Raw genomic sequence first — 27,868 nt, 5'->3', positions numbered from 1 at the left:
TTAAAAGGGAAACCCAAGTCAAACTTCCAAGTCAAACCATGGCCATGACTGTACTCTTGCCTGTTCTGCAGAATTAAATCAGAAGACTGAGAAAAAGGACAAATTTGCAAGCAACAGAAAAATGATGGCACTGCATGGTGAAATACCAAGGAAGTCAGAATTCATATGCAACAAAATCCTTTGAAGCCTTTTGTATTTGCCCTGGAAAAGAAAACACATTGCACTAATTGAGCACTTTTCAAGTGTATTTCAAGGTACAAACATGAGCACTCACAGCATTCCCATAACATAGGTCAGAGTTAATATCTCTGTTGTAATCAAGACAGATTGATTCAAGTCCCACAGAGTGAATCAACATCAGTCTGTTGTGTCCAGGGAGGTCCCTCGCTCCATCATTATTCCACGTGCCTCAGATTTCTCTCTTTTATTATGCGTTTGGTCCCCACACGGTAAAAGGAAAATTCTAGCATTTCCTTCAACACCAATTCTGCTTTTCCGGGAGAAAACCAGAGGGTGGCAGTTAGGAGGCTCATCACCCACAGGGCCATTTCCTCTTCCTCTAAGCAATGAGCTCCAGTCTGATAGCAAAAATTACATTCCTGGGACATCACTCCCCCCCTCTGCAGTCCCTTTATTATGCTCTAATAAAAAAGACTCAAGGACAAGCAGGATGTACAACCAGTAATTGTTGAACGTGAAAAGCCAGACGGCATCCATTTCCAGCACAATCCCCGGCTCCTCAGCTCCTTGCAGTCTGGGATGTCCTAACAGGGGAACATGCACTGGAAAGTACACCTTACCAGTGTTACTGGCTAGCAGCACTGCACCCAGCTACACCTCAATTTGCAGGCCAAAGTGTTTCCACTCCTTCAGATCCTCTCTTCCTCACCTTGGCCCTTCAGGCTCAGAAATTATTTGCTCTGTAAAAGTAGGTTGATAATCACCTGGCTGAGGGTTTCCGCACCAATGAGCTTCATTTGCCAAAGCCCGAGATTATGTAGTTCCCCTAGGTTAAGGAAAGCAGTGAGACTGGTACATTTATCACAGCAGGAGGCAGACAGGAAGAAGATTTTCCTTTGGTAAAGTTTACCATTGAGTATCTGCAGCCCTGCACGGCTGCTCATGAGGAAAAGCTGGTACTCTACTAAATTCTTTCTGTTTCATATTCTGATTCCATTGCACTCACAAGGTTCTCATACTCAGGATTCTTCCTGATGTATACGCTGTTGTGGCTGTCATCTTTCACAGTGAAAGTATCATTGAATGTTTCAGTCTTACAATTTGTCTTCTTGTGTAGGCACTTAACAGGGACTTCCACATCAGTCTCCAATCTCATGACATCTGCAGTGCTGCAGCTGAAACAACAGAGAGACACTATTGAGAAGGATGACTACATCAGAAGTCATTTGATTTACACCTTAGCCAAAGACAAGATCTACCACATAATCCGTGGAACAGCAAAATTTATATTAATCTAGTGAGGGCCTGGGAGGCTCTGAAAGACAATAGAAAGTAACATTAAAAGAATTACACACACAAGAAGAGGCAACAAACAGTTAACACTGCTATGTACTATGTACACATGTACATGTATGTAAACACTGTTTATGTACCATAAACTCACATAGCATTACTGTATTATACTCAAGAGTTACCAGCAGATGGCCTAGCCTTTAGAAAGTAACTACCAGTAGTAACTGGGAAAATGGCAATGTGTGAGACTACAGATGGCACAGGTATTTCTCTGAATAGAAAAGTAGCATGAAGGGATTAAAGGCTGAGATTGTGACAAGGCAGAAGATATGTTTGTATCATTGTAAACAAACAGGAATTGCACAAAATACAAAAACACTTGGATAAGCACTGGGACATGTTTCTTAAAGGGAAAGGCATGTATAGAAGGAACTGAGCTTGAGGGAAAAGCTGACAATTTTTTTGTGAATTTTTTTTTTCTTTGTGAAATAACAGTGGGAATTTACTACAGAGAACGGTTTTCCCATGGCATCTATGAGGCAGATCGAAGGACCCTGAATACCTTTCCCTCATTCTAACATATCAAAGAGTGGACTCTTGCTATCTCATGCATTAAAATATTAATGCCCTCATGCTGCTAACTAAATGGACTGCCAAGGTATTCAGATCCTCCTCCTGCAAGTCAAAGAAATATTTGGTTTTTCACTGAGCAAAGAGGCTTTTTGGAGACATCAGTATGATGCCCTCAAAGTCTTCTTAACGATCCACATGAAAATCTGTACTCACAAAGCAACTTCATAGAGAGGTTCTGGGAAAACAAAAGAAGAATCAAAGATGTGCATCAATATGTTTTATGTGTCACAGAAAAAAACCAGCTGCTTCCAGGTATTCCCACCTTCAGGAATAACCCTCCCACCCTGCCTCTCTGGGGAAGGGACCAACTGGGGCCGATGGGAATAGGATGTGGCTGCCGGGGTTGGGGATGGAGCCGAGGCGAGCACCGCGCCGTCCCGCCCCGAACCCTCGGACGAGGGCCACCCCCACCCCCGCCCCCGTCCCGCCTCGGGCCGGGCTTCCCGCCGCTCCCGCCACCGCCCTCCGGCCCCAGCCCAGCCCGGCCCGGGCCCCCACCGCCCTCCGGCCCCAGCCCAGCCCGGCCCGGGCCCCCACCGCCCTCCGGCCCCAGCCCAGCCCGGCCCGGGCCCCCACCGCCCTCCGGCCCCAGCCCAGCCCGGCCCGGGCCCCCACCGCCGCCCGGCCCCGTCCCGTCCCGTCCCGCCTCGTCCCCCGGCCGCTCACCCTTCTTGCCAGGCCTGCGGCGCAGCAGCGCGGCCACCAGCGCCCCCAGCGCGGCCCCGCCCAGCGCGGCCGGCAGCGCGTACAGGGGCGCGGCGGGCGCGGTCGGGGGGGTCCCTGCGGGCGGGGGAAGCGCTGTGAGCGGCGGGCGTGGGGGAGCCACCCCCACCCCCACCCCTCGAACTTCGGGCTGGGACCTGCGCAGCGCCTCGGGCCGCGCTTGCCCGCGGCTGTAAGCCGAGGCCGGGGCCGGTGTTCTCAGCCCCTTTCGGTCTGAAAGGGGAGGCAAAATGCCGGGCCACGACCGCGCTCGGGCAGGCCCGTGGGCGCGCAACCAGCAGGGCAGCCCTGGCCCGGGGAAAACCCGAGGCCGGGCGGGGCGGGGGTGGCTTCCCCGCGGCAGCGGCTGCCGGCAAGGCCGGGCCTGCAGACGCGTCGGCCAACCCGGCCGTGTCCAGCGCACTCCACTCTCCTGCGGCAGTGGGAGGCCCCTCCGGCACGGCCTCCCTCCCGGAGCCCGGCGTGGCGGCAGGAAGGCCTGCCAGAGCTAAGGCTCAGCGCAGCGGGACCCTCCCGGGCTGGGGTAGGCAGCCCCCTCCGCTGGCTGGCGGGCCCGGCCCGCTGCCCGGCCCAGCCTGGACGTGACGGCTGTCCTGAGCTGCCTGTCCTCTTCTGAGGAGCGCGCCACACGTTGATTCTTGCAAGCTGCCGCGCCTGAGGTGCGCGTTGAGAACACCTGCCGGACCTGCTCTTGGAGCCACCAGCCGGATTTTCATCCCTGATGTGTGTCCCGCCGGCAGTCATGCGGGCAGCACGTGGCACTGGCCTCCCCACCTCCCCGGCCATCAGCCCGTGGGTCCCTGGCAGCCCTGGTGCATAAGAGCTCTAGGCACCACCACTTGTGGCTGGCTATGGCATGGCTTCGGCTTTGTCCTGCTTGGACACATCCAGGCATCCACAGGACTATATGTCTCCTACGGTGACTTCTTGGTCTGGGGGGCTTTACTGTCAGCGGCTGCACCTTAAGGCTGCCTGACACATGAAGCCCCACACCAGGCTTCTTGCCCCAGGTGGGCTGAAGCTGTTCATCCCCCAGTTTCCCAGGCTGTGGTCCCTCTAGCACTGGCTCTGCTGCCATCCTGGGGAGCTCCAACCCAGCTACCCACAGGCAAGCACCTGCATCTGGGGCACAGGGTGGCCTGTCTCTCCCACAAGCAGAAAGGATCTACAGCCCAAAAGGAACATCAAGTGGATTTGCCTCATTCGCCTTCTTTGTCACTCACAGAGTGCCAGGGTGAAAGCAGCCCTTCCTTGCAGCCCAGGTCACTCACCTGTGGGCACTTGCTGGGTCCCACTGCCTCGAGGGGTGAGCGGGGGTCTGGCGTGCCTGTCAGTCCCAGCACTGGGCTGCTGTGTGACTGGGGACCCTGCAGGAGAGTCAGGTCATCAGGCTGTTTCCCCCACTCCCTGTCTACAGTACAAGCCAAATGAGAGCAAGACATGCCCAGTGCAGGAGTCAGGCTCCCATACTGCACAGCTTTGGCCCTGGAGGGACACAGGGGACATTTTCCTGACCCCTGCCATGACCAGGCACCCTCTGAAGCAGGGAGGATGCCAGCCCCTGTGGTTTCCTCTTGGGGCAATTGAGACACCATTCATATTTAGCATGTCTGATCCTGCTGTAAAAGAGGAAACTCCCTGCAGTGGAGATGAGGAGCTCTGCTCTGGGGACTCACCTCTCACTGTCAGCTCAACGGTGTCGCTCTGCTGCACTGCCCTGGCTCCAGCCCTGTTCTCTGCCTCACAGTAGTACTTCCCGGCGTCGGAGGGCTGCAGGCTGTCCCACGCCAGCTCAGCCTGGCTGCTCAGGAGCAGGGCTTTCCCTCCCGGGGTGCTCCTGAACCAGCGGTAGCTGATGGGGGGGGACCCGTCGGCCACACAGGTCAGGCTGGTCCTGGCTCCTGCCGGCACTGCCAGCCCCAGCTCACCCGCCCTGATGACGGGCTTGGTCACAGCAACTGGAAGACAAAGCAGACAGGGCCCAGGTCACGCTGGCCCTGGCTGGCTGGGCAAGGTCCCCCTGCCACGGCAGCTCTGGCTCTAGCTCTCAGCGCTTTCCCAGGAGGAAGAGGGGCACGGCTCTTGTGTTGCCTCTCTGCGCACATTAAGCTCAGTTTACTCTTGCCTAAAGCCAGGTTTACACCAGCTATACTGCCATTGCTACTGTTGTATCACACAAGTCCTGTTCTGTCATGTGGCTGCCCCCTTGCAGAAAATTATTTCTAGCACCTGCTGAAGATGCTCGGGATGGGGAGAAGGCAGATTTGGTTAGTACAACACCCACTTGCTGTCCCTCTTGCTACAAGAACCACAGGGATGCTGGCTCCTGCACAGAACCAAAACCAGAGCTGGATGTTCTCTCAAGCACCACAGGTTCAAGTGGCCCATTGGTAGATCCAGACTGTGGTGTATACTGACCGATCCCCCCTCCTCAGCCTGCCCCTATGCCTCTGTGAGTGGAGAAGAGGGGCTGGAGGGAGGAGGATGCCTCACATCCAGCCTGGATGTAGGTAGACATTATGGTGTGAAAGTCTGTTCCCACCAGCAGCTGCTTCAATGTGCTCTGTGGATTAGACTGGCTACACAAGAGCAGGGCTTTGTGGCAGGATTTACCTTTGACTACTTTAACCACAGTGGTCACCTCCTTTGTTACCAAGCTGTTGTTTTCAGACCTCCAGATGACTTTACAGGTGTAGTGTCCACTGTCAGGCATTTCGAGGTTCTCAATTAGGAGTGAGGCGTTCCCTGGGCTGTGCTTTGGGACGCTGACCCGGTCTCGGAACTGAGCCAACAGGATGTGGTCACCAGAATCGTCCCTCCGAAAGATGGTAGAGGTCCTATGGTCTCGCTCTATGCTCCAGCTGAGCATTTGCTGTGTGAAACCTTCTGAGGGCATGTATGCACACGGTAAAGTGGTGGTTGCCATCCACGTGCCCTTGACCTGGGGGACACCAGACAGATCCAGGAGGGCTGCAGGGAACAACAGTTAAAAGGAAGAAATAAGAATGCAGGAGGAGAATGTCCTTAGAATAGATAGGATGAGCGGGCAGTGGAAGCCACAGCACACAGCCATGTCTTAGATGTCCTGTAGACCGCAACCAGCTAAACCAGGGCCTGTCCCCACTCACTGAGCACAGGGAAGTGAACAGTTGCTTCAACCTCATGGCTATTTTTATTGTTTCTTTCTGAACACTTGCCAGTTCTTAATTCCTTCTTGGTACAGAGAAGCACAAATCCTACTCCTGGTGGCAACATCACAGCTATAGTCTTATATTCTGTCTCTTATTCCTGCTCTCTAGCCCCAGCCTTTACACCCTACCTCTGCTTCTTGGCTTTCTGCTCCCGCTTGCACATGGTGAGTCAAACAGCAACTGACACGGGATGCTCTAACACCACTTGCAATGTTGGCTTCTACCTTCTATATGGGAGGAAGGATGAACAAAGCAAGTTTACTGCTTCACTGCAATTAACAGTGAATGCAACATGTTTGCATTCATTAATGTCACTATTTTTTAGTGCAACTTCCCTGGTGCTCACAGGACCCAGCAGCACTTCTCTGTGCAACAGCCTGTCCTAGAGCTGACTGGAAGTGCCAAGGAGAAAGGCAGGCGAGCATCTATGGACCTGGGTCTGCAGGGGCGGCTAAGGGGACAGCTGGGGCTGAGTATGGTGGAAGATTATTTCTGACATGGAGCCTTGGTTTTCCTTTACTGGCTGACATAGAGCAGGCACAGCTCCATTTTTCAAATCTCACATGCCAGTCAAATGCAACTCCTTGATATATCAATTTTTAAAGGTTTTCCATTGCTCCTCCTCTTCTTTTCACAAGCTCCCATCAAGAAAAACTAAGAAGGGTGGAAGCTACTTAGGAAGCTGCTCAGAAATAACCTCAAGGCATTTGGTGCACTCAAGTTCAAGTATGTTTGCTGTTCAGTGTATTCATCTGGACATAATTTTGTTTAAACATTTCTCCAATATTATTTTGCCTTGCTATGTGCCTTGAAATAGCTGCCAGTGTGCACTGATTCCCTGTGGAGCAGCTGCACTCTGTATATGACCAGTTTCAACGTTAGTGGGGATGATTCCAAGGGAGAGCTGATTGGAAGGAGTGGGAGAAACTCAACAAAATAAAAATCTCTGAGACAGCATTTTTAAAAGTATTTCCTCCCAGTGACACTTCTTAAACTAGGATGTAGCCTTCCAGACAAACAATATGAATTCTCCCAACAGAGGGAAATAGAGCTGGACCAGACAAAAACCTGAAGGGCTACATTAGAGACTGATCAGAGGGATTTATTTAAATTATGTATAATGCATGATAACGGAAAAGAAAAAAATTGAACTGTCATATTCTGGCCCATTTTCTAAAATGAATGAGCCTCTTCCTTCCTAGTTTGCCAGCACCAGCTGTCCTGGTGGCCTGGAAGTACCATGCAGGCAGGAGCCTTTAGGAATGTACTTTGAAGTACTGGACCTGGAACAGGAACGGTGGACCAAACCCAAACTTTTTTCTTTAGCCTTAGAAAACTTCAGATCTGACCTATTTGGATCCTACCTGCTTCAACCAGATAAGAACCCTGCCAGGCACTCAAGTGGGTGCAGGAGAAGAGGGGATGGATTTTGTGGTACCTGGCTCATTCTTGCAATGCCTCCAGCTGCCGGCCCACTGAGACCACAGCTCCTCTGGGAAGCGCCTCATGTAAATAGCAGGTTACCTGAATTTAGCTGGACTTGGCTCACCTCTACCCATACCCCCTTATCCCGCTCCCCCTTTCCCATCCTCCCCAGAAAGGCTGATTATGTTCAGCTGCATTAACTCACAATAAGTCACTTGAGAGGCAGATCCCAGAAATCTGCAAAGCTGCCTTTTTTATGATAAGTGGGGAAAGTACTTCAACCCATTTTCTAAATGTCAGGAGCAATTCTGTGCTTCTGTATACAGCTTGTTAAAGCACCTTTCTCCTGTTTCCCAAAACCTTCCTCTTCCAGTGTCAGTGTCATATGTGCCCTAGGAGTGGCACATATGCCTCATGGGCATATGAATTGAAGCAAAGATTCCAGCATCACCTCTCCTGGTGTGCCTAGAGAGTCATAAGATCAGGAGAGACCAAGGGGGATCATGTGTGTGCCTGCACCTTGTTGCACAATTACAGCTCTTCTTCCCAGGACCACGGTAGCAGAACAATGGTGATGCGTTATGAAATTCCAGAAGAATGTATATTCCAGCTTCACAAAGACTGTTTCGGAAGCTAACACACTGAGCAAGTGCTTTCCAAGGGTCCTCAGCAATCATGTTTTGCTCTTGCTTTGGGGTGTGGAAGCTGAGCTTTTGCCCAATACTTTTTTGCCCATTTGCCCCCACTCTTAAAAGCACCTTGTCATATCTGATACCAAGGGAGACTCCTGCAAATCCTTAGGCTCTATTTTTTCATACAAGAAACTAAAACTTCCTACACTTGACAATTTTTAAAAATTAAGACACTGTAATTCGAAAGATTTTCCCTATCCTCTTAGTACTCTGATTTTTGTTCCTATGCATTGAAGCATTTACTCACCATTGCAGCTGATGAAAGCCATCACAAACACCACTATCCGCACAACTTCTCCCATTCTCCCAGAGCTGCAGGCCTGTCCTCCTTTCCCTGCAATTTGTGAGAGACCCCCACACTCCTGGGACCAGAATGCAAGTGAAGAACACTTCCCTTTCTTCTGTCCTTTGTCATGTCAGATCCTCTTTCTGAAATATCACGAGTCCATTTCACTGCTGAGTTAGGTGAAGAGTGAAGGATGGACAAAGACTATAAGGATCTTTCCAGTTCCATTGCATGTTCCCCTGTCCCCACCCACTTCTCTTACCATCCTCTTGACTTTTCTGACTAGTGCTCTTTTTTATTATTATTCATAAAATCACAGAATGGTTTGGATTGGAAGGAACCATACAGATCATTGTGTTCCACCTCCCTGCCATGGGCAGGGACACCTCCCACCAGCCCAGGTTGCCCCCAGCCCCATCCAGCCTGGCCCTGAGCACCCCCAGGGATGGGGCACCCACAGCTGCTCTGGGCAGCCTCTGCCAGCGCCGCCCTCACGGGGAAGAATTTCTTCCCAGTATCTGCCCTAAGTCTGCCCTCGGTCAGCTTAGAGCCATTCCCCCCCCGCCCTGTCACTGCACCCCCCCGTACAAAGCCCCTCCCCAGCTTTCTTGTCGGCCCCTTCAGGTACTGGAAGGTGCCACAAGGTCTCCCCCAGAGCCTGCTCTGCTCCAGGCTGAACAGCCCCACCTTTCCCAGCCAGTCTCCATAGGAGAGGTGCTCCAGCCCTCTGATCATCTTTGTGGCCTCTTCTGGACCTGCTCTGACAGGTCCATGACCTACTTGTGCTGGTGGGCTCCAGAGCTGCACACACTACTGCAGGTGGGGTCTCATGAGAGTGGAGTAGAGGGGAAGAATCACCTCCCTCAACCTGTTGGCCATGCTGCTGGGGATGCAGCCCAGGGTACGGTTGGCTCTGGGCTGCACGCACACATCGCTGGGTCATGTTGAGCTTCTCATCAGCCAATACCCTCCAGTCCTTCTCGTCAGGGCTGCTTTCAATCCATTCTCTGCCTAACTTGTATCTGTGCTTAGGATTGCCCCGATCCACATGCAGGACCTTGCACTTGGCCTTGCTGAACTGCATGAGGTTCCCATGGGCCCACCTCTCAAGCCTGTGAAGGTCCCTCCGGATGGCATCCCTTCCCCCCAGCGTGTCAGCTGCGCCACACAGCTGGGTGTCGCTGGCAAACTTGCCAAGGGTGCACTCAATCCCTGTGTCCATGTTGCTGACGAAGATGTTGAACAGATGCTCATGATTGTGTGTTTCTTTTTTAATTTCTTTTCTTCCACATTTACATTCACTTCACAGTGAAAGAGCTTTATGATGACTACACAGTCAAGCGCTTGGTAGCAAGGAGAAGCAAACCTGAGTACGCTTGTAAAGCATGAATTCAGTTTCATCTGACGTGTGTGTGATGGTATTGCTCAGCAGAGTGCTCAGGGGCTCAGCAACCATCTCCATTGTACCATAAGAGCTCAAAACTGGGCATCCAGAGATGGAAAAGCACAGGTCCGAGTGCACTGACTCACCTAGCACCGTGCAGGATTATGAGGCAGGGACCAACCTGTTGATGCTCAATTCCATTTCCTTCATGTCTTCAGCTCCTTCAGCTTTTCCACCACACGCATGTACCAGCTTCAGCAGCAGCAGACTCCCTGAGTGCAGCCTGGTTCACCTTCTGAGCAGGTCACTCTGTGACCTGAGCAAGGAAGACAACCAGCACTAGTTTCTTTGCCAAACAGTCTGAGCCTTTTAGACCACAAAACTTCGGATGCCACTTCTACTGCTTTTTTCTGTTTTAACAGAAAATGTCCAGAGAAGAGGTATTAAAAACCCCAACATCCTGCTCTTTACTGTGATAGGAATTTCCCTGCAAAAGCTCCATTTTCTACCACCTGCCCAGAAACGGTGCCCTATTGCAGTGCAGCTACAGATGCAGTTAGACCTGCCGGGGCTATGGAGAAGGCGCAGTTCAAGCAATGTCACTGAAAGAGTAAATACGAGTCCATTTTCAGAGATATGATTTAAACCCAACCTTTTGCACACCCTGGCCCATGATTCAAGATAATTTGCTGGGACAAGCTTCTATCACATGTGAAAGATTTTTAAAAGGAGCTGGATTTTGGGGAACGTGCCCTGGAACGAGCTGAAAACCAAAGCTAAAACTGCTGATCGGGCTGCTTTCCGAACCAGAAATGCAACACTTCCTGAAGCTGTAATTATACAGGATGAAAAAATAACTATTTAGCTAAAACGTGAAGAACTGTAGTTCCTCAAACATGATATGCATGACATCTTTCTCCCCCTGGGACAGAGAGGCTGCTAGTTTTCTCCTCCCTGAGTCACAGTCAGCCCATTTCTTTCTTACCAGAGGGACTCCTCATAGTTTTGCATCTGAACACATGAAGAAAAAAACTTTAATATCCCAGGCGTTGTGGCTAGTTACCTGTTTTATTATAATTAATTCTATTTATTTCAGTGTCTCTGCTTTGGATTGAGTCCGTCACTTTCCCCCTTGCAGTGCCAGGTTGACAAAGCACCCTGCAGCCTTCCCCCCCAGCAGGTACCCACCTTCCTTCCACATACTGGACATGACACGCTTTCAAGCATAATTTCTTCAAGTATCACAACTCAGGCAAAGCAGCCAGTATAGCTCTCTGTTCCGCAGTCTCTGCTACTGCATCACAGGCTAGAGGTGGCACAGTAAAGTCCCTGTTTCCCTGAAAAGGAGTGCAGGTGGGACCTCAGACCCTAGTCATAGGGACCAACTCTGCAGAGCTTGCATCTTACACTCATGTTTTGACATAGTCTGCCAGAGGCTAGAGAAGTTTGCTACAGTTTTCCTGGCAATGGAATAAGATTTTTAGTCTGCAAGGGTGTGAAATTCAGTACTAAGCTTTCAGCAAACGACCAAAAAGTAGGTATCTGAAGAAGAAATGTCTCAAAAGTGCTCTTTTTGAACCATCTGCACTCAAAAAAAAGGCAGTTTTTACTGCAAGACTTAAGATATTCTGATTTGGTCCAGCCATAGCCAGCTCAGAGATCTGACTAAACAGACTGTGGTTTACTAAGCCCTTTTTGGATGTCCCACAAAAGCTAATTGTATGAGCTGCTGCAGTCATGTACACCACAATTCTCTTCACATATACCAGATAATTGTACAGACAGTATTGGAAACGTGACCTTTGGTCCACCTAAAGAAACAGAAGCTTAGTGTAAATGAACATCTCCTGCAAGACCTGTGCGATAGAAATGTGATACACAAGTTCTGTTTCTGTAAATTAACGTCTCTTCCCAGGAATTCCCAGGTCAACGACATCTTTTCTCAGTTACCCATTATTCTGGCCAGCTCCTTGTAAATACTTCCTAGCACTAAGAAAGGGACCCACATACAGGATCTCACCTGAGCACTCATTTCCTACTTGGTGCCACAGATAGGCTTCACAAATTCAGCTGTTAAAGCAATACAGGTTTTACCTTTACCTGCAGTCATCATGCACGCTAGCTATTGCCGTGTTTGGTAGCCTCACTGCTGTCACAATGCTTGCTCCTTGCAAGCTTCCCATTTCCCCCTTCAGTGGCCCACGAAGGATGGTTGAGCTCTGGATTTCGTAAACACAAGTGCTGGTCTAGGAAGATCTGCCTTAACCTCGGCTCGCCTTCCTGGCATGCTACAGGATGCCATTGGTGTGCTGCATAAGGTGCGCAGCGACTGCCCTTTTCCCCCAGCGGTGCCCCGCACTGCGGTGGTTAGGCTCCAGGCCCTCTCCTGCATTGCCCAGCTGGCCAACAGCGCATGCAGACACAAAACACACAAGGAACCTATTTCGTGGATTTCTTTTCAGTTTTATGAGCTTGTCTTTTACTGTGTGCCTTAAAACAGTTTTATTTAACATCACCAGCTCCTGGTTGTGGTTGTCCAGCCAGTATAAACCTGCTGTTTATCCATGTTTGTATGGCTACATTGCCTGCGGCTTTGCAATGCAACTGGAATTGATTTTTTTTTTTATTTTGTGGCACAGCTGTGGGATACCTGACAGCCGTCATCCATAGGGTGCCAACAGTGAGCATACCTGATGTGCTCAGCCCGCGCTGTGGCCAGCCTGCCCTTTCCTGGAAGGCCCTTTGGCTCCATACCTCTATCTTGCCTCAGTGCTCTCTTCTTCTTGGTCTGGCGCTCTGGCCACATCACGCCACTGCAGACACAGCACTGCGAGCTGTCTCAGGCAGCCCAAGCCAAGCCCCGTTTGGGTAGCTGTGGCAGTCATGTTGGGGTATTCTGAGCATATCGAGCGTCACTGCACTCCCACCTGAGCAAACACACCCAGCGTGCACGCTGGGTCTCTCTGTCCAGCACTTTGACTTCCCCAGAGCCTTTAGTGGTGCTTTGGCATCTTGTGCCAAATCCACAACACCTCTCTGAAAACAAGGATGAAAGGAGAAGGAAAAGCAAGCTAATTCCCAAAAGAGTTGATAGCAGGGGTGATGCCGCTTAAAATAACTGCCTCAGCCTAGTACAGCACAGATGGTCTTTCCTGGCTAGGTCAAGGCCACCAGTGGTGGAAATACAGGCAGGGAGGGAAGAGCTCATGCATTGGCGTCCTTCTGTCCATGCAGAGCTCAGCTCTCCTCCGAGGAGCCAAGCCTACCAGTCTGGATGGCTGTACCCATAACACCGCTTACAGAAAGGACAAGCTCTTTTCTCTGCAGTTGCCAAGCAGCACATGGCATGCCCTCCTCTTTGCTCAGATGTTCAGCCTGTTGCTTGACTTTGGTGTATCTCCGCTTTCCAGTTGCTCCATATAGCAATGAAGTTCTGTATTTCCACTGAAATATGTTTGTTTCTGGAATGGAGCTTAGGCAGGTGGGCTGATTTCCAGTAACAGTGACATTCCCTTCCCATTTCCTCCCTACCAAGCACATGCACACACGCACTTTTGAAACCTCATTCTAAAGAATATTATTGCAGGGCTGCAAAAACTGCAACCTCATGTAGAATTGAAAGATTAAGAAAATATGACAGTTTCCCATAAAATTGCAACACTGACAATTTGTCATCACATTAACACACCATCCAGTCATGATTTTCCTGTTGTTCTCTGGAAAACCCTTTTTGTGATAACTGTGTGACTTGCAATACTATTGCAACAGTTCTCCTTCCCTACTCACCTTCCTGCTTAGAAAGGAAGACCAACAGACTTCACTGGCTTTTTACACTCTTCATAGTAGAAGTAATTTTCTTTCACATCCTGAACGTCTTATTTCATTAGCTCTGAACCTCACAATGGACTAGTAGCAGCTCTTGCATTTCTGACTACAGCCTACACACATCATCTGACACAGCGTTCACGATGTATCCCAGACTCCATCAGATTCACAATAATTCCTCTGCTTTCAAGTAGAGGGACCTAATATGCTCCTAAAAGCATAATTCCTGGGCACATGCAGACATTCACATGCACACACACACACCTTGTATAGGCAAAATAGAGAAGTATGAGAAAATCTACTAACTTTGCAGTCCTGAAGTTTAATGATTTTCATTTGCCTCTCCATGTTTGCAATAAGCTGCATGTGCATATTGACAATTTTTACCAAGACATCATCACCAACAAAAGCTGCTCATTGTTCCCTTTCCTTTTGGAAATCAAAGTTCTCCCAGCCCGTGATTTTTAAATATATTCTTAATAAAGAGAAATAAAACTTGTCATACAGGAAATTCAGAGAGAAAGTACAAGGGCACTGATAAGTACCTGTGAAGCGTGCCAGGCAGTCTGTGAATTGCGATGAACTGTTGTACTTTTCAGTCCTCTAATTTCTTCTAGGACCTCTGTGTACTTTGGGTTTTCAGAGCATGCTTATTTCTGTATTGCATAAAAGAAGTACTTTTCCACCCCCTTTAAAAGTGCTACCAGTTAACTTTAGCTAATGTCTGCTTCCTTTTCTCTTTGGAGAAACTGTAAACAAATAGACCCTATTCATCTTCTCCATGCTGGCCATGATGACTATGCTTTGCTTATTTAGCCTCATTCTTCTCCCCGCCTTCCCCCCAAGCTGAGAGATTATAATGCATTTGCACTGAAGTGGTTTCAGGTCACTAATCATCCTTTATTGTCATTCTCATTAACTTCTCTAGCTTTGTCAAACCCTTTCAAGATGAGAGTCCTACAAGCATACATCAGGTAGAAGCATTCCACAGGTTTTTACAGTGCTGCAATCCTGCTTTCTATTGCATTGCCTTTCCCAATAGCACCCAGCACTCCTTCTGAACACTGGTGAATTTTGAGCTGATGCTTGCAAAGAACTGCAGATGCACATCTTTCCTGAGGGTGAAGGGCAAGTCTGGGGCCCCACTGATCCTGTAGCTGTGTCACCAATTTCCCTCTCACCCCTTGTTTTGTTTTACATCTGTCCACATGGCTTTTAATTGGACATGGCCTTGCCCTGTCATTCATTATAAAAAGGTTCTTCCATAACTCTGAAGTATCCATGTTTTAGATTTACTCAGTGTAGTACAAATTATGAATAACAAAGCTTTTCAGCTCCCCATTTACTTTTCAGGCCTTTGAAGCCAGGAGGAAAGTACCTTCATGAGTATCTACTAAGGAGCTGTAATTGTGAGTGCTTGCTGGCATTTTAAAGATGAGCCAATGGTACAAAAATACTTATATATCAAAATTATTTAGGCATGTGTAAACAATCCTATCCACAAACTTATGGGAAAGTATCTGATTTCTTTCAAATATTAAACATGCATTAAAAAGAGAATAGAGAAGGTGAACTCAAGGAGTGTGCCATGTTGCAGTCAGTCACCCAAGCCATGCAGCACCAGAACCGCAGTGTGCCCACCAGTGTGCCCACCATGAGCTGCAGCCAGGCATGGACAGTGCAGCACAGTGGGTGCACGGGACAGTCTTTTTTGTGCTGCTGCTGCTGGTGTGGTCAGGTTCTTGGTTTGATCCTGGCTTTAATCTGTCTTTCAGTGTTTCTCTAAGGGCTGTTTCACATTTGAAAGGACATTCTACCACTTACACAGCACTTGAGGCAGATGGGAGGAAAAACGCCAGCTCCCAGGCCAGCCTTGTGCTGTGCTTCTTACCCAATGATGATGGAGACACTCAGCAGCTCTTGGTGCTGGTGCCAGTTCTGCTCCCACCACATGAAGGCTGTGAACATGGACCCTTCTGGTCATATAAAGCCACAGCTTTAGTACAGTGCTTTTGACCTGGGACCTGCATACCCTAGCTTTCAAAGGGTGTTCTTCTACAGAGGTGGTGAAGGGGAACAAAGAAAAGCAAAATCAGAAGTTTGATACAGTGGTCTGTAACTGAACTTCCTAAAGAGGTTTGCATTTTCACTGCAAAGATTGTTAAGGCTCCACAAATCATGGAGGAGCAAAACCTGCTTGTCCAACCTATTTTTCAGAGGCAAAGGTGAATAGGAAGGTAAATTTTGCCTGGATGAAGGTAAACTCCAGGACTGCTACTTGTAGAGCACTGTTGGTTCTCATACAGCATCCCCTACTTCATATTCAGATTCCTGGGTATTTTCAACACAGACATATTCATTCTCTTTTGTATTTATTTCTTCAGATCCTTGGTTTTTCACAGGCTCCATCACATAGTTGTTTTCAGTGCAGGAGATGGGTTCCTCATAATGACCTGTACTTTCACACCCTGAAGAAGCTGCTGCTCTCGAGTTATGGCTGAAATTAAAATACAAAATGAAAGACAAGTTGCAACCAGAGCAGACAAAGCATCTCCCAACCATCAAGATTTAGAGCAAGATTTTGGTCTGATTCTAACCCACATAAACCTGGGCCACTGGATAGTGAGAGTATTCTGAAGGAGAGAACCTTGTCCTTTGCTTCCAGGTGGCAGGAGAACCTTGAGCATTATAGCAGCACCGCCTCCAACCCGGGGAGAGTTTCAGAGGCAGAAGGTGTGTAAGCAACACAAGGATTGCCACCATTTCTTGAAATGGCACAACGAGACAGCTACTCTTTGCAAGGTAAATACCCATCTCTATATATCTATACTTAAAGTGGTGGAGGCATGGCAAATGGTGAGCTGAATGCAGCCCACATCCACCATGTGGCTTATGATGTCTAGTATCTTTAAAATGAAGGTAAATCCTCTGAGGACAAATGCTACCATGCCATTCCTTTGGTTGCTCAGGGTTCAACTGTTAACTTAAAATGTTGCTTTGTAAACTGGAAAGCACAGCCCCTGGGCAAATGCTGCTAGCATGTTCTGCCATGGCATTCAAGTCATCAGCACTTTAATTTTTATCTAGGTACGTTTCGACTGGATTCTTTTCTGGAAGCTTTTCAGTGTAGCTTCCATAGGTTACAAGTAGATCCGTATGCTGAAACCTGAGTTTAGAAATAGCTATAACTTCCTGCCACAGCTATGATTAAAAGAGACAAGTTCAAATAAGGATATTTCAGGGATAAGTCAGAGTATAATCTGTGCATCAGGAGCCTTAGCTCTCCAGAAGGGAAATTCCTGTTCTTTGAATTTGAAAAAACACTGGGAATTTAACCTTGGCAATGATCTTCAATAGGTCTCATTGGGCTGAGAAGTTACTGAACAGCTCTTGCTCATTTTTATGATACTAATATTGCAAAGGAAAAGATCTTTCTTCCTCACATTATGTGTTGATGTGGAAAGCCACCAGACCATCAGTACGATGCACTACTGAGCTAACTTTGAACCTCTTCTTCCATACTGCTTAAGAGGCTTTTCATCTTGACTGCTGAGTAGCACCGTTCGGTTCCCCCTGCCCCGCTGTGATACAGTCCCCAAAGACTCATCAGCATGTTAGATAAAGGGTTATACTCACAATTTTACTTCATAGACCCGAGCTGGAAAAGAATAATCAGAAATGTGTATCAATAATTTGCGTTTATATTCTCAAAAAGGAATTTCTCCTATATCTCCTCTTGATATAAAAAAGTGACCTCTGAAGACAGAATGAAAATAGGAACCTTGGGTATCACGTTAGGTGGATGGTGACTCCTATTCCCAGGATTCAGCCCAAGAAAATTAAAACAATCCATATCCCAGCTGTAGCACAACTGGATCAAAATAACTGGCCTAAGGTCAAAGGTAAAGCTGAGTTTAGAAACTGGAAGTTGCCAGTTCCAACAATTTTCCTATTTGCTAGAAGCTCAATAAAGAACAATTTTGAGGTTATTCCCAATTCCTTTAGAAAAAAGGCAAGAGGCATATTTGCCAATAATTATTAATGATTTAAAGGAACAAAGGGCCAAGGAGAAAATGACAGCCATCAGTATTAAAAATGCCAAACCCCAGCCCCTCCCCATGTTCTCTGTACCCAGCCAAGTGCTGCTGGTGGGACAGGGGCTCTAAGAGAGCATTTGTCAAGAGTCACCTGCTGTTAGTGCAGAGGAGACAGAAGTATTCAGTAAATATGTCCTACGTCTGAAGACTAGAAAGGAAATCAATTCATATTGAGTAGGGAGAATTAATGATGGCCTCTTTTCCACCAGGTACTAACTAAGCAGAAATACTAAACAGCAGCTGGTGCAAACAGGTGTTTTAAAGCAGCAGGACAAGATTAACTCATACCAGGTACCTTAAACAATATGATCAACAAACTCAGTGGAGCAAGCAAGTTTGAGAGCCACAGGATGCCCATGAGGACCATTGGGAAGTAACTGTCCCCAAGGAACCATGGCAGAGCAAGGGTGGCACGGCTGCAGCTGAGTGCCATTGGATGGCCCGGGGGGGGGGGGGGGGGGGGGGGGGGGGGGGTCAGGGACATCCCCCGAGGCAGCAGCACTGCAGAGTCTGCCTTGCTACCCCAGCCCATCCCACCTGCGGCATCCTCACCAGCTAGCACCTGGCAGAGCTCCCCAGCTGCTGCCACTGGCTTTCCCTGAGGAAAAGGGGCTTCTCTGCCTTTTCAGACCTTCCCCCACCTGCTCTGATCCAGGCATGTTTTGCTCAACTGCCTGTGTGGCATGGGAGCCAGAGCTGCTCCCAGCAGCTGGGAGCACAGTGCCAGCCCCTGCCCCCAGACCCCTCAAAGTTTACAGTTGAGCCAATAGTCAGACCAAGCTGGGCAGGCACAACATACTTAAGTTTTCCAGAACATTTTACTCACCATCTTTGGGCTTTCTAATGCAAATGATAAGAAAGATGACAAGGAAAACAACAGCACTGCAGACCACAGCAATCAGGATGACCAGGTACAGGGGCAGGTGAGTCCTCTGGACATCTAGAACAACACAGAGCAGAAGACTTTTGAACAGAGAAGCCCTCCCAGGTCAGGGTGGCAGCAGCTGCGTGATGCTGACCACTTCCAAGGACAACAGCAGCCAGCCCTGTTGCAGGCATGCAGGGTGGGAGCACGTGTGCCTGTTCCTGCTCATCCCCATCTGAACAGCACCTTGCTCACAGGGCTCTGCACAGGCACAGCTGCGTGACCCGACCAGATGTACCGCACGTGCATCTCGCCCAGGGGCTGCGGCCAGGAGGACAGCCCACCGAGCCTCTTAACACTGAGGTTAGTTGCAGCTGCGAGCTGGGCGCAGTAGTTGCACTACACATGAAATAGAGGGTCTCAGCTTTTCAATAAAGGACACTGTTCAGCTGTATTTGGAACATGTTTAAACCTACCACAGCACTGCAAAGTGAGAGGAGGCAGAGATCATCTGTTTGAGTTGCACACAGAGGCTTTTCTGCTGTTCCAGCTTGGACACTCAAAGAAAAGATCGAAGGTGACTACCGTTCGGGAACACAGCAACAACTCCGTATGCTCCAACTATGAAAGCTTTGGTTTTTTCCCACCCACATAAAAACATCCAGGGTCTTTTAAAGAGCCACCATGAATCACCTAGGTCCCTTGGGAACAGCCATCAATACAATTTGCAGCCAAAAGGCAGAAAACTAATTTTGAGGCTGAAAGTGCTGAGCAGCCATTTGGGTCCCTAATCTTGTTCTTCACTTTCTTTTGCTCTCCACTTACTCTGAGTTGTAGAATTCTTTTCTGAATTTCCCACACCTTTCCAAGAAGTTGCTACTGTTACGGGCAGATCTGCAAAACAAACAGGAGTGAAAGGCTCACTGTGCATTTTAGCACCAGGAGATCTGGGATTACAGCTGTAGGATCAACAAAGAACGGTAATTACAAGGCAGCAAAAATATGCAAACTCTAGAAATTAATACAATATATATACTATAATATATAGAGTATATATAGTATTGTATATACACAATAGATAGTATGTAGTGTCTATATACCATATACAGTATCTATGTACACACAAACTATATATACACATATACGTATGCATCCAATGCGTGTATGTCTATACACACACACCTGTGACAACAGTGGAGCCCAGTGATGTCCAAGGGATTCCTGAGGTACCTCCAAACACCAGCTCTGTTTGGTTTTTTTCTGTAACAATAGTCAACAATTGTCAACATCTTCTCTCAGCTTCTGCTAGTTGACGCTGATTCCCACAGCCTGCTGTCTGATTGGTGAGGCACTACAAATTAACATTAAACATAACCCAAAAATACAGTTTCCACAAGCAGCCCTACTCTAGCACAGGTCTGAATTCCCACATAGCACAAAACCAAACTGGAAATCACAAGCCCTCCCTCAAAACAACCGTCCCTGGTAAGGCAGACTATTTCCAGTCAGGTCTGAGGCAGCTTTTACATCACTTGGATGTGCTGCTAGCAATACTAGCTCTGCCTCCCACTTCAGCAGCTTTCATTCAAGGCCAGAAAACAAGCAGAGAAGCCCTAAAAAAACCCAACCAGAAAAACCAAAACCAGAACCAGGAACATCCTATATGGTCTACAGGTTAGGAAATGGTGTTTCTAGGAGCCCTAAGACACGTACAGAGCCTTGTACAGAGACACGACCTCTGTAAGGGCAAGCCAAAAGCCCTCTGTGGACTGGAGATTGAGCAAAGGAGGATGTTCTACGTTCAGAAACTTCTGGATTAAGAGCTGTGATGTATGGACTAAACCACAATATTGTCAAGACTGTATTCCCCAGCCACAAAATCCGTCAGTGTCAAATCCTCCCCTGAACCCTTGTCCTTGCTGTCAGCCATGGCTGCCGTTGCCCTGACCTGTGCTGGAGTGATGTCTTCCCGAGGTTCCCACATCGCTCTGAGAGGCCACTGTTGTGGTGGGCAGATCTGCAAGGAGAACAAGAGAGGCTCACATTGGAGTACGACCCTGTTTACGGTGCTGCTACAATACAGAACTTCCCCACCGGTGGGATAAGACCATAAGGGAGCAGCCACTACCCAGAGGACAGGCAGGGTCTGCATGCTAGCAGCATTAACAAGGACGGCCATCGTTAAACCTTGTTCCCTGCTGTACGCTCCTATGTGCAACTGCTGTGAAAAACAATGTGTTGTTCAGCCCTTGCCTTAGTGCCCCTGGGAGCTCAGCAGGCTTTGCCTTTTTCAAAGGTCACCTGAGGGATCTGTGCTTGGCTCTGCGGCCACAGGCTTCATGGCACTGATGACCAAGTTACCAGCCAATGAAAGGAGCAAGTCTCCCACAAGGCATCCATCATGTACCACCTTGCAGATGGATACATCAGAACATAGAGTGTGTCTGAAGTGCAGTGTGTTTTCCTGAAATACGTAGCCAGTTATAAAAAACAAAGGCTGGTTTTATTTTTTTCAACTGCTGAATTACCACCCATGTGTTTCTCGTACTCCAAATGAAGTGCCGATTCCTCGTCTAAACTTGCTAAACTGCAAGAGGCAGCATTACACAGCCAGCAAGAACTTCAAAAAAGCCAAAGAGGAATGAATACGCAGTTTGTATTTAAAACCTCTTTTGCATGAGAAAAGAGCAGTTCCTCTAAAGAGGAGGAGGGAAACAATACAGGATATAATAAAGGATAGAAAAATCGGAGCCAGTGGTGAGAAGTGCTTTAGAGTACCGAAAGCAAAAGGTTTTTGTGTTTTCTTCTTTCAGGGAAAGGAAGCAGGAACGTTGTTCCATTCCAGTATGGAAGGACTCCAGATGTTCTCATCGAGCTGTGGCTCTGGGGACTCACCTCTCACTGTCAGCTCAACGGTGTCGCTCTGCTGCACTGCCCTGGCTCCAGCCCTGTTCTCTGCCTCACAGTAGTACTTCCCGGCGTCGGAGGGCTGCAGGCTGTCCCACGCCAGCTCAGCCTGGCTGCTCAGGAGCAGGGCTTTCCCTCCCGGGGTGCTCCTGAACCAGCGGTAGCTGATGGGGGGGGACCCGTCGGCCACACAGGTCAGGCTGGTCCTGGCTCCTGCCGGCACTGCCAGCCCCAGCTCACCCGCCCTGATGACGGGCTTGGTCACAGCAACTGGAAGACAAAGCAGACAGGGCCCAGGTCACGCTGGCCCTGGCTGGCTGGGCAAGGTCCCCCTGCCACGGCAGCTCTGGCTCTAGCTCTCAGCGCTTTCCCAGGAGGAAGAGGGGCACGGCTCTTGTGTTGCCTCTCTGCGCACATTAAGCTCAGTTCACCCGTGCCTGTACCAGCTATGCCACCCATTGCACCTCCTGCATGGAGGCTTGCTCTGCTGTGTTGATGCCCTCTCCATTCCTTTATAAATCACCACTGCCCAGGGAGAGGGAGACCGGGCTTGTGCTGATGAAGTGTAGTCAAAGAAAAGCAATGCAATATCCCAGGGACTTCCCCTCTGGCTTGTCCCCCTTGGAAACGCTGAGCCATCAAGTACCAGTAGAGCCAGGGAGAAACTGGTGAGCAAGAGGCCACAAATCCTCACCCAGCTCCTGAACCTCAGGGTGCAGCACCCTGGGCAGAATTTCTCCCTCTGACCTATTTGCTGCTTCTTGATGGAGCCTGGTGCCACTCAGCAAAATGCTTCTGCATTTAAGGCGGGTGGTCACTGCCTACCTGATCTGTGCAATCCCTAAAAGCCTTCCTGAGCCAAGCCTTCCACCCCTGCGCAGCTTCCCTCTCGGGTTTACCTTTAACAACCTCCACTTCAGTGGTGATCTCTTTTGCTATCAGGCTGTTGTTGCTGGCTCTCCAGGTGACCCGGCAAGCGTAGGTTCCCCTGTCAGAGATCTGCAGGTTCTGGATGTGGAGAGACACGTTCCCTGGGGTGTCCCTCGGAACGCTGACCCTGCCCCTGTACTTGGACAGGAGAATGTTGTCATCAGAGCCATCCCTCCAAAAGACTGTGCTGGAGCTGTGGTCATGTACCACAGTCCACTTGAGGGTTTGCTGCACAAAGCCCTTCACAGGCACATAGGTACACGGCAAGGTGGCAGACCCCTTCCATACACCTTTGACCTCACTGGGGCCAGTCAGGTCCAGAAAAGCTGCAGGAAGAACGAAGAAAGAAAATTTACAGAAAACAAAGCAATCATGGTGAAGGCAGCTCCTGGGTGATGAAGTGTTGGTGAGAGCATCAGCAAGTGGAATCCACCAAAGCCAGAGCATGGGCAGCCAGCGTAGGTGTGAGGGGTGGCGTGACCAGGGATAAGCTAACAAGAAGGCAATGTGGCACGAGGAAAACAGGTGGGAGGCAGCAGACTGCCAGGGCCACTGACATGTGCCATGTGTGCAGCGTGGCACCTGCTCAGCCTGGCACCTGCTCTGCCTGGCGTGTACCTGCTAGCAAGCAGATGTGGGCAGAGCAGGGGCCACGGTTAGCAGATGACTGGGACCTGCAGGAGGAGTTTGCCTGGATCCCGAGCTGCACAGTGCCTGCCGCCACCTCACACCACGCCTGGGGCTTTCCTCGCAAGCGCTGCATGTCAACAGCAAATCACCGTATGAACAGTTTTCTCTCCTCTCCCGCCCGTTTGTTCTTCTGAAAGAAACTGCTGTTTCAGACTAAACTGAATTTAAGGAACTTAGGCAATGGATCAAAGTAGCTAAATTTTCCTGTAAAAATTAGGTCCATCACCTTTGTCCCAGTACATTTTTGTCACTCTTGGGGCTAAACCTACACCTCCACAGACACTTCTTTACCCTTTTCTCCTGGTTTGCAAACCTCCCTGCTCCTGGGAACACAAGAACTACCCAGACCCTTTGTGCTGGGCCGCTTGCAGTGCTCTGTGAAACAGCCCTCACTTGAAGTAGGTGGGCAGCATCTCCACAGCCTTCACACACCATTGCACACCGCAGCCACTGGATTTGCGACAACCTAGCATGGAGCCATCAGCATGCAAAGATGTTGGCCTTCCTCCTACAGCCCCATTCCCAACACAGAGCCCCCCACACACAACCGCCCACAGGCAGGCAGACCCGTGCCTGGGAGGAGCTGCCGGGGCAGGATGCCTTCCCCAAGACTCACCGTTGCAGACAAGAAGAGGACTCAGAAGCAGAGCTGCTCTTACCAGCACTCGCATCCTCCCCAGTGCTGCGCCTTGTCCTGCTCAAGCAGGACAGCCCTGTTCTCTCAAAGTCAGGGGTAAATCAGGAACACCTCCCTTTCTTTGCTCACTTTGTCATCGAGAAGCCAGGACAGCTGTTGATGGTCTTTCCTTCCTCTTTTTCAGAAAAAAAAAAAAAAAAAAAAAAAAAAGTGTCTTGGCAATGACTGTCAGAGGTGTGGGCAGAAGTCCTAAGGGAGGGTAAAAAAGAGGAAAGTTTAAGAATTACTTCAACTCTATTTCATATTTCCTCCTGAGTATGCTTCCCCCCCTTCATTTTTTTAATTCCACTTTAAAAAAAAACATTTCCTTTGTTTCTTTTTACTCTAAATAATAAGTTTTAACATGCCTGTTACATACAAGAAGGTCTGAAAGAGTACACTTTAAGGAACTAAACAACCAAGGTCCTTACTATTCATTTTCTTACCAGCTTTTCTGTGAAGCTCACCACTGTATTTTAAATTAAGATTAATGAAACACCCTAAATAGCTGCATTAACAGCATGAGACAAAAATATCCTATATTATTACATCCCATTTAAGAGGTGGGAAATTTATGTATACAAATCTGGAAGGAAAAAAAAAATAAAATTTCCAAGAGCTGCAGGCACCAGATTTGACCATCCCACTGTATGTCACAGATCGGCCCTCCTTTCCCATGTGGCAATTTAGCTGCTTGGTTGAATTGGTTAATTGCATTCAATTAAGAGCATGGATTAGGGCCATATGCACCTGCATCTCCCTGTAGACTGCTTTGGAGGCAAGTAAAGAATTGTATGCCTAGAGAGAAAAAAAGGAAGTTACTAAAACAGAAAGCCTTTGAGACGATGAAATTGTGACTTCTTAACTGTAATGAGATGTTATATTATTAAGGGTAATATTAGTTATAATTAATCTGTATTATTAAGTAATTGAGCACTAGACCTGTCTGGAAGTATCTGCTCTCTACCGAAACATTATCTTCAAGGGATTTTACATGCCTTTTTCTGTCTTCTGCAGCTCCTAATTTTCTTTCTGCTCTAACGACAGAAATGTCTTCTCCTTCATTGTATTCAGCTCAATTGATATGAGCCCTGTGCTCTTGTTACATCCAAATTCAATATCCAGTCTTCAAATGCAAGTAACCAGAACAATTAAATGCAGTCAACAAAATTCTAGGCCATGTTCTAAATTACAACCCTCCTTCAGTAACAGACAATGTTTGCACCTGTAGAAGCATGTACAGGATACCAGAGCAATCAAAGCTGTGTACCTGATTCGGAAGTAGTGGCAATGTAGGGAAAAAAGTATTTCTTATAGTCCTATATATGGCTTACACATTGTTATTTGTAGGAAGCTTCACTAGGTTGTTATGTAATTTAACATTAAAACCAGGAGATTTGTGTATACAGCTCTGGGAGCTCTGATATTATCTTGTTCCTTTTCTTTTGAGGTCTTTGCTGTCGTTGTGATTGCTTGCTTTTACATGTATCCTTACCTTGGAGTAATTGATAGTTCATTCTGCAAAACAATGGTGCTTAAAAGCGTATATGCATATAGGTCTGATTTTTTTTTTGACTACTTGTTATTAGGATTGATGTAATTATGACAGTGTTATTGGTATGAATTTGAATTTGGTTCTTTTCAGGTTATAACATTCTGATCTCTATTTTCCTGAAGCTGGTGATTTTACTACACACAATTTTCATGCCTTTATTTGGTTAGAAAATCTTTGTATCCTTGCAGTTGTTTATCAGTCACGACCTAGGGAATCATCTGTTGAATTAGTTTCTTACCATCTACTACATTTGCAGTTGTACCTGTAATTAAAGAGGACATCTAATGTGCATAAGGTCTAAATGCTTCAGAAAATACCCTACTTGATAAAGCTGAGAAAAAGGTTCAACAGGGATTCAGAGATTTTGGGACCTGGTTTCACATGCCTCCCCTTTGTAGCCCTGTATTCCTTCATCAGAAATTTTCCGTGAGATGCAGCTCTGACCTACGGTGGCTGGTACGGGGAGAAGCAGGAAAAGCTTGTGCAGGCTGCAGTGTTCACATACTACTTGGTTCAAAAAAGGAAGGTAAAAGAAGATGTTAAGTTCAAGTTAATGAAACCCCTTCCTGGGGAACGTGGCTGGCTGGACAGGTGGCCAGAAGCCTAAATTGTCTCGGACTAAGTCATAAGGGAACCTGCCGCTAGCAGGGTGCGGACCAACCAGGAAGCTAGAGCTCAAACTGCTTGAGAAAAAAAAAAGAGATATGTATAGTTATGTACTTATATTTACATTTACCTTTACGTTTTTGGATGGGGGGGACAGTGGCAGGAGAAATCTGTTGTCCTTTATAAGATGCAAGCACAGACACCTGTACGCTAAGATGCCCTTGGCAGCAATCTCCTGTATCTGCCTTGGGAAACCATGGTAACACAGATGCTGCTTTTCAAAACTGCAATCTTGTTTTAGGAGAGAGCAAACCATTTTGGGCGTGGGCTGGAGGAGGTGGCATCATACAGTTCAGGAGAGAATGTAAGTTTTTCTTGTACTCTGGAAAGCTCTGTGTTAGGAAGCACACAGCAATATGAGATAAAAAAATTGATGGCTAGGCTGACATGGTCTGTGTGGGGAGGGCTAGTCTGGGGCAGTATGAAAAACAATTATGAAAGGAGCATGTGAGGGGCAGTTTTCACTTTCTCACGCTGTGCTTGTCATGTCTGGGTGTGTTCTGTAAATTCTCAGCATGTGGCAGTCAAGGGAAAGGAACCTTTCCTTCTCCAGACACGGGACACTAAAACCAAGAAGTAAAAGTGGCAGCTATGTGCGTTGGTGCTGAGGAGGAAGGAAACTTGCATTACAGTGAAGCAATTATGGTCACGGGTAGCACAGACTTGTTACGCATCAAGTTGCAGTGGCATAGTAGTCCTAACCAGCAGGTTGCTGTACATCAGGGGGTTACGAGCCCCTGGCTCTGCCCACCACTGGGGCTGTGCTGCGCCGCAGGTGTGCAACGGAGGAGCCTGTCCATAGCTGCTGGCTGCTGCCCTGGCCACATCCGTACAGAGCCATAGAATCATTTAGGTTGGAAAAGACCTTTAAGATCAAGTTATCTTGACATATAGTATATATATATTTTATAATATATATATATGTAGAAAATATAGCATATGAAATATATATAATCATCCTTCTTCTTGAATAGAGTGGTTTAGCTCTAGGAAAACCCTACAAAAAGCTCCACCCTACAGCCCACAGAGCCTGTTAGCCTCCGAGCAGAGATCTGTGTGACGCTAAGATTATCTGTGCTGTTCCCGGTTTCCCTCTCATGTTGCCTCCAGTGAATGTTGTTCTCATCAATACCTTATGGAGCTGAGGGCCTTTCTTGCTGCCATCTAGGAAGAACACTGGCAGGGCTGCACTACATCTGGCACAGCTGGCAGAGCCCCGGTGAGAAATGGCTTTTTGGGACAGGGCAGCGCTGTGTGGGCAGGTGGGTGCCCCTCTGGCAGGTGTGGGGGCCCTTGTGCCGCCTTTGGGCTCAGTCACCATCCTGCCAGCCGGAGCGCTGGGAAAGAGCAACCTGGGTGCCCCACCCCAGCTGCAATACCAGCTTGTTTATATTTCATAAGCATGAAGGATTTTCCAAGGAAAAGGAAAGCGTGATATAAACCACAGCAGAATTTACAAGGTAGTTGGTTGTTATTACATGCTTTGCAAAGCACGCTGGGCAGCTCAGACCGGGCAGGGCGGCACAAGGCCGAGACTGGGAGAGCTGGGACAGGTGCCCCAGCAGCGAGAAGAAGCAGCAGGTGCAAGGCCAAGGCTGGGATCCACGTGGTTGCAATGTGGGACCACAGGTTATGAACGAGCTGTGGGGACCCTGGACAACCTTTCACACCATCTCTGTGTGAGGTCACACCCTTGGAGAACTGCAGATCATGGTTGAAACTAACTGGCAAAATCCCAGAGAAACTAGGGCAATGGGTCTAGAACAGTCATTGGTTTTAATTTTTTCTTTTTTTAAACAAACGCGTAAGTAACAGAATAAATCTAGAAATCAGCATAGAGGTAATGCTAA

General features: G+C 48.2%; 2 protein-coding genes across 4 annotated transcripts; both read right to left on the bottom strand.

Moving 5' to 3' along the window:
* Nucleotides 1-229: 229 nt before the first annotated feature.
* LOC102046094 (V-set and immunoglobulin domain-containing protein 4) lies at nt 230-8,623 on the bottom strand. 2 transcript variants are annotated; one of them, XM_055727545.1, is made up of 7 exons: nt 8,385-8,623; nt 5,443-5,799; nt 4,506-4,787; nt 4,101-4,196; nt 2,773-2,886; nt 2,260-2,281; nt 230-1,355 (listed from the first exon to the last, which is right to left on the bottom strand). In XM_055727545.1, the coding sequence occupies exons 1-7, from the start codon at nt 8,437-8,439 to the stop codon at nt 1,145-1,147; spliced, it is 1,137 nt and encodes a 378-aa protein (XP_055583520.1). In that variant the 5' UTR covers nt 8,440-8,623; the 3' UTR covers nt 230-1,144. The 2 variants fall into 2 exon arrangements, with proteins under 2 accessions (XP_055583520.1, XP_005441054.1); XM_005440997.3 differs by lacking the exon at nt 2,773-2,886 and having other exon boundaries at nt 8,385-8,621.
* Nucleotides 8,624-13,934: 5,311 nt separating this feature from the next.
* LOC102046271 (V-set and immunoglobulin domain-containing protein 4-like) lies at nt 13,935-23,893 on the bottom strand. 2 transcript variants are annotated; one of them, XM_055727824.1, is made up of 9 exons: nt 23,738-23,893; nt 22,401-22,757; nt 21,490-21,771; nt 20,543-20,611; nt 19,777-19,854; nt 19,420-19,488; nt 18,556-18,669; nt 17,269-17,290; nt 13,935-16,129 (listed from the first exon to the last, which is right to left on the bottom strand). In XM_055727824.1, exons 1-9 carry the CDS (start codon nt 23,790-23,792, stop codon nt 15,931-15,933), a joined length of 1,245 nt encoding a protein of 414 aa, XP_055583799.1. In that variant the 5' UTR covers nt 23,793-23,893; the 3' UTR covers nt 13,935-15,930. The 2 variants fall into 2 exon arrangements, with proteins under 2 accessions (XP_055583799.1, XP_055583800.1); XM_055727825.1 differs by lacking the exon at nt 19,777-19,854.
* Between the last annotated feature and the right edge of the window lie 3,975 nt (nt 23,894-27,868).

Source organism: Falco cherrug, chromosome 15 (assembly GCF_023634085.1).
Source record: "Falco cherrug isolate bFalChe1 chromosome 15, bFalChe1.pri, whole genome shotgun sequence".
NCBI classification, from domain to species: Eukaryota; Metazoa; Chordata; class Aves; order Falconiformes; family Falconidae; genus Falco; species Falco cherrug.
Note: the sequence above shows the minus strand (reverse complement) of the source record. Positions and strands in the feature narration are given on the sequence as shown.

Coding starts and splice junctions, on each gene's coding strand:
- LOC102046094 (XM_055727545.1), bottom strand. CDS start 8,439: ATGGGAGAAGTTGTGCGGATAGTGGTGTTTGTGATGGCTTTCATCAGC. Junction 4,197..4,505: donor CGTTGAGCTGACAGTGAGAG/GTGAGTCCCCAG, acceptor ACTCTCCTGCAG/GGTCCCCAGTCACACAGCAG. Junction 1,356..2,259: donor CCTCTCTATGAAGTTGCTTT/GTGAGTACAGAT, acceptor CTGTTGTTTCAG/CTGCAGCACTGCAGATGTCA.
- LOC102046271 (XM_055727824.1), bottom strand. CDS start 23,792: ATGCGAGTGCTGGTAAGAGCAGCTCTGCTTCTGAGTCCTCTTCTTGTC. Junction 22,758..23,737: donor TCCTCTTCTTGTCTGCAACG/GTGAGTCTTGGG, acceptor TTCTTCCTGCAG/CTTTTCTGGACCTGACTGGC. Junction 16,130..17,268: donor CGGGTCTATGAAGTAAAATT/GTGAGTATAACC, acceptor TTTTAATTTCAG/CCATAACTCGAGAGCAGCAG.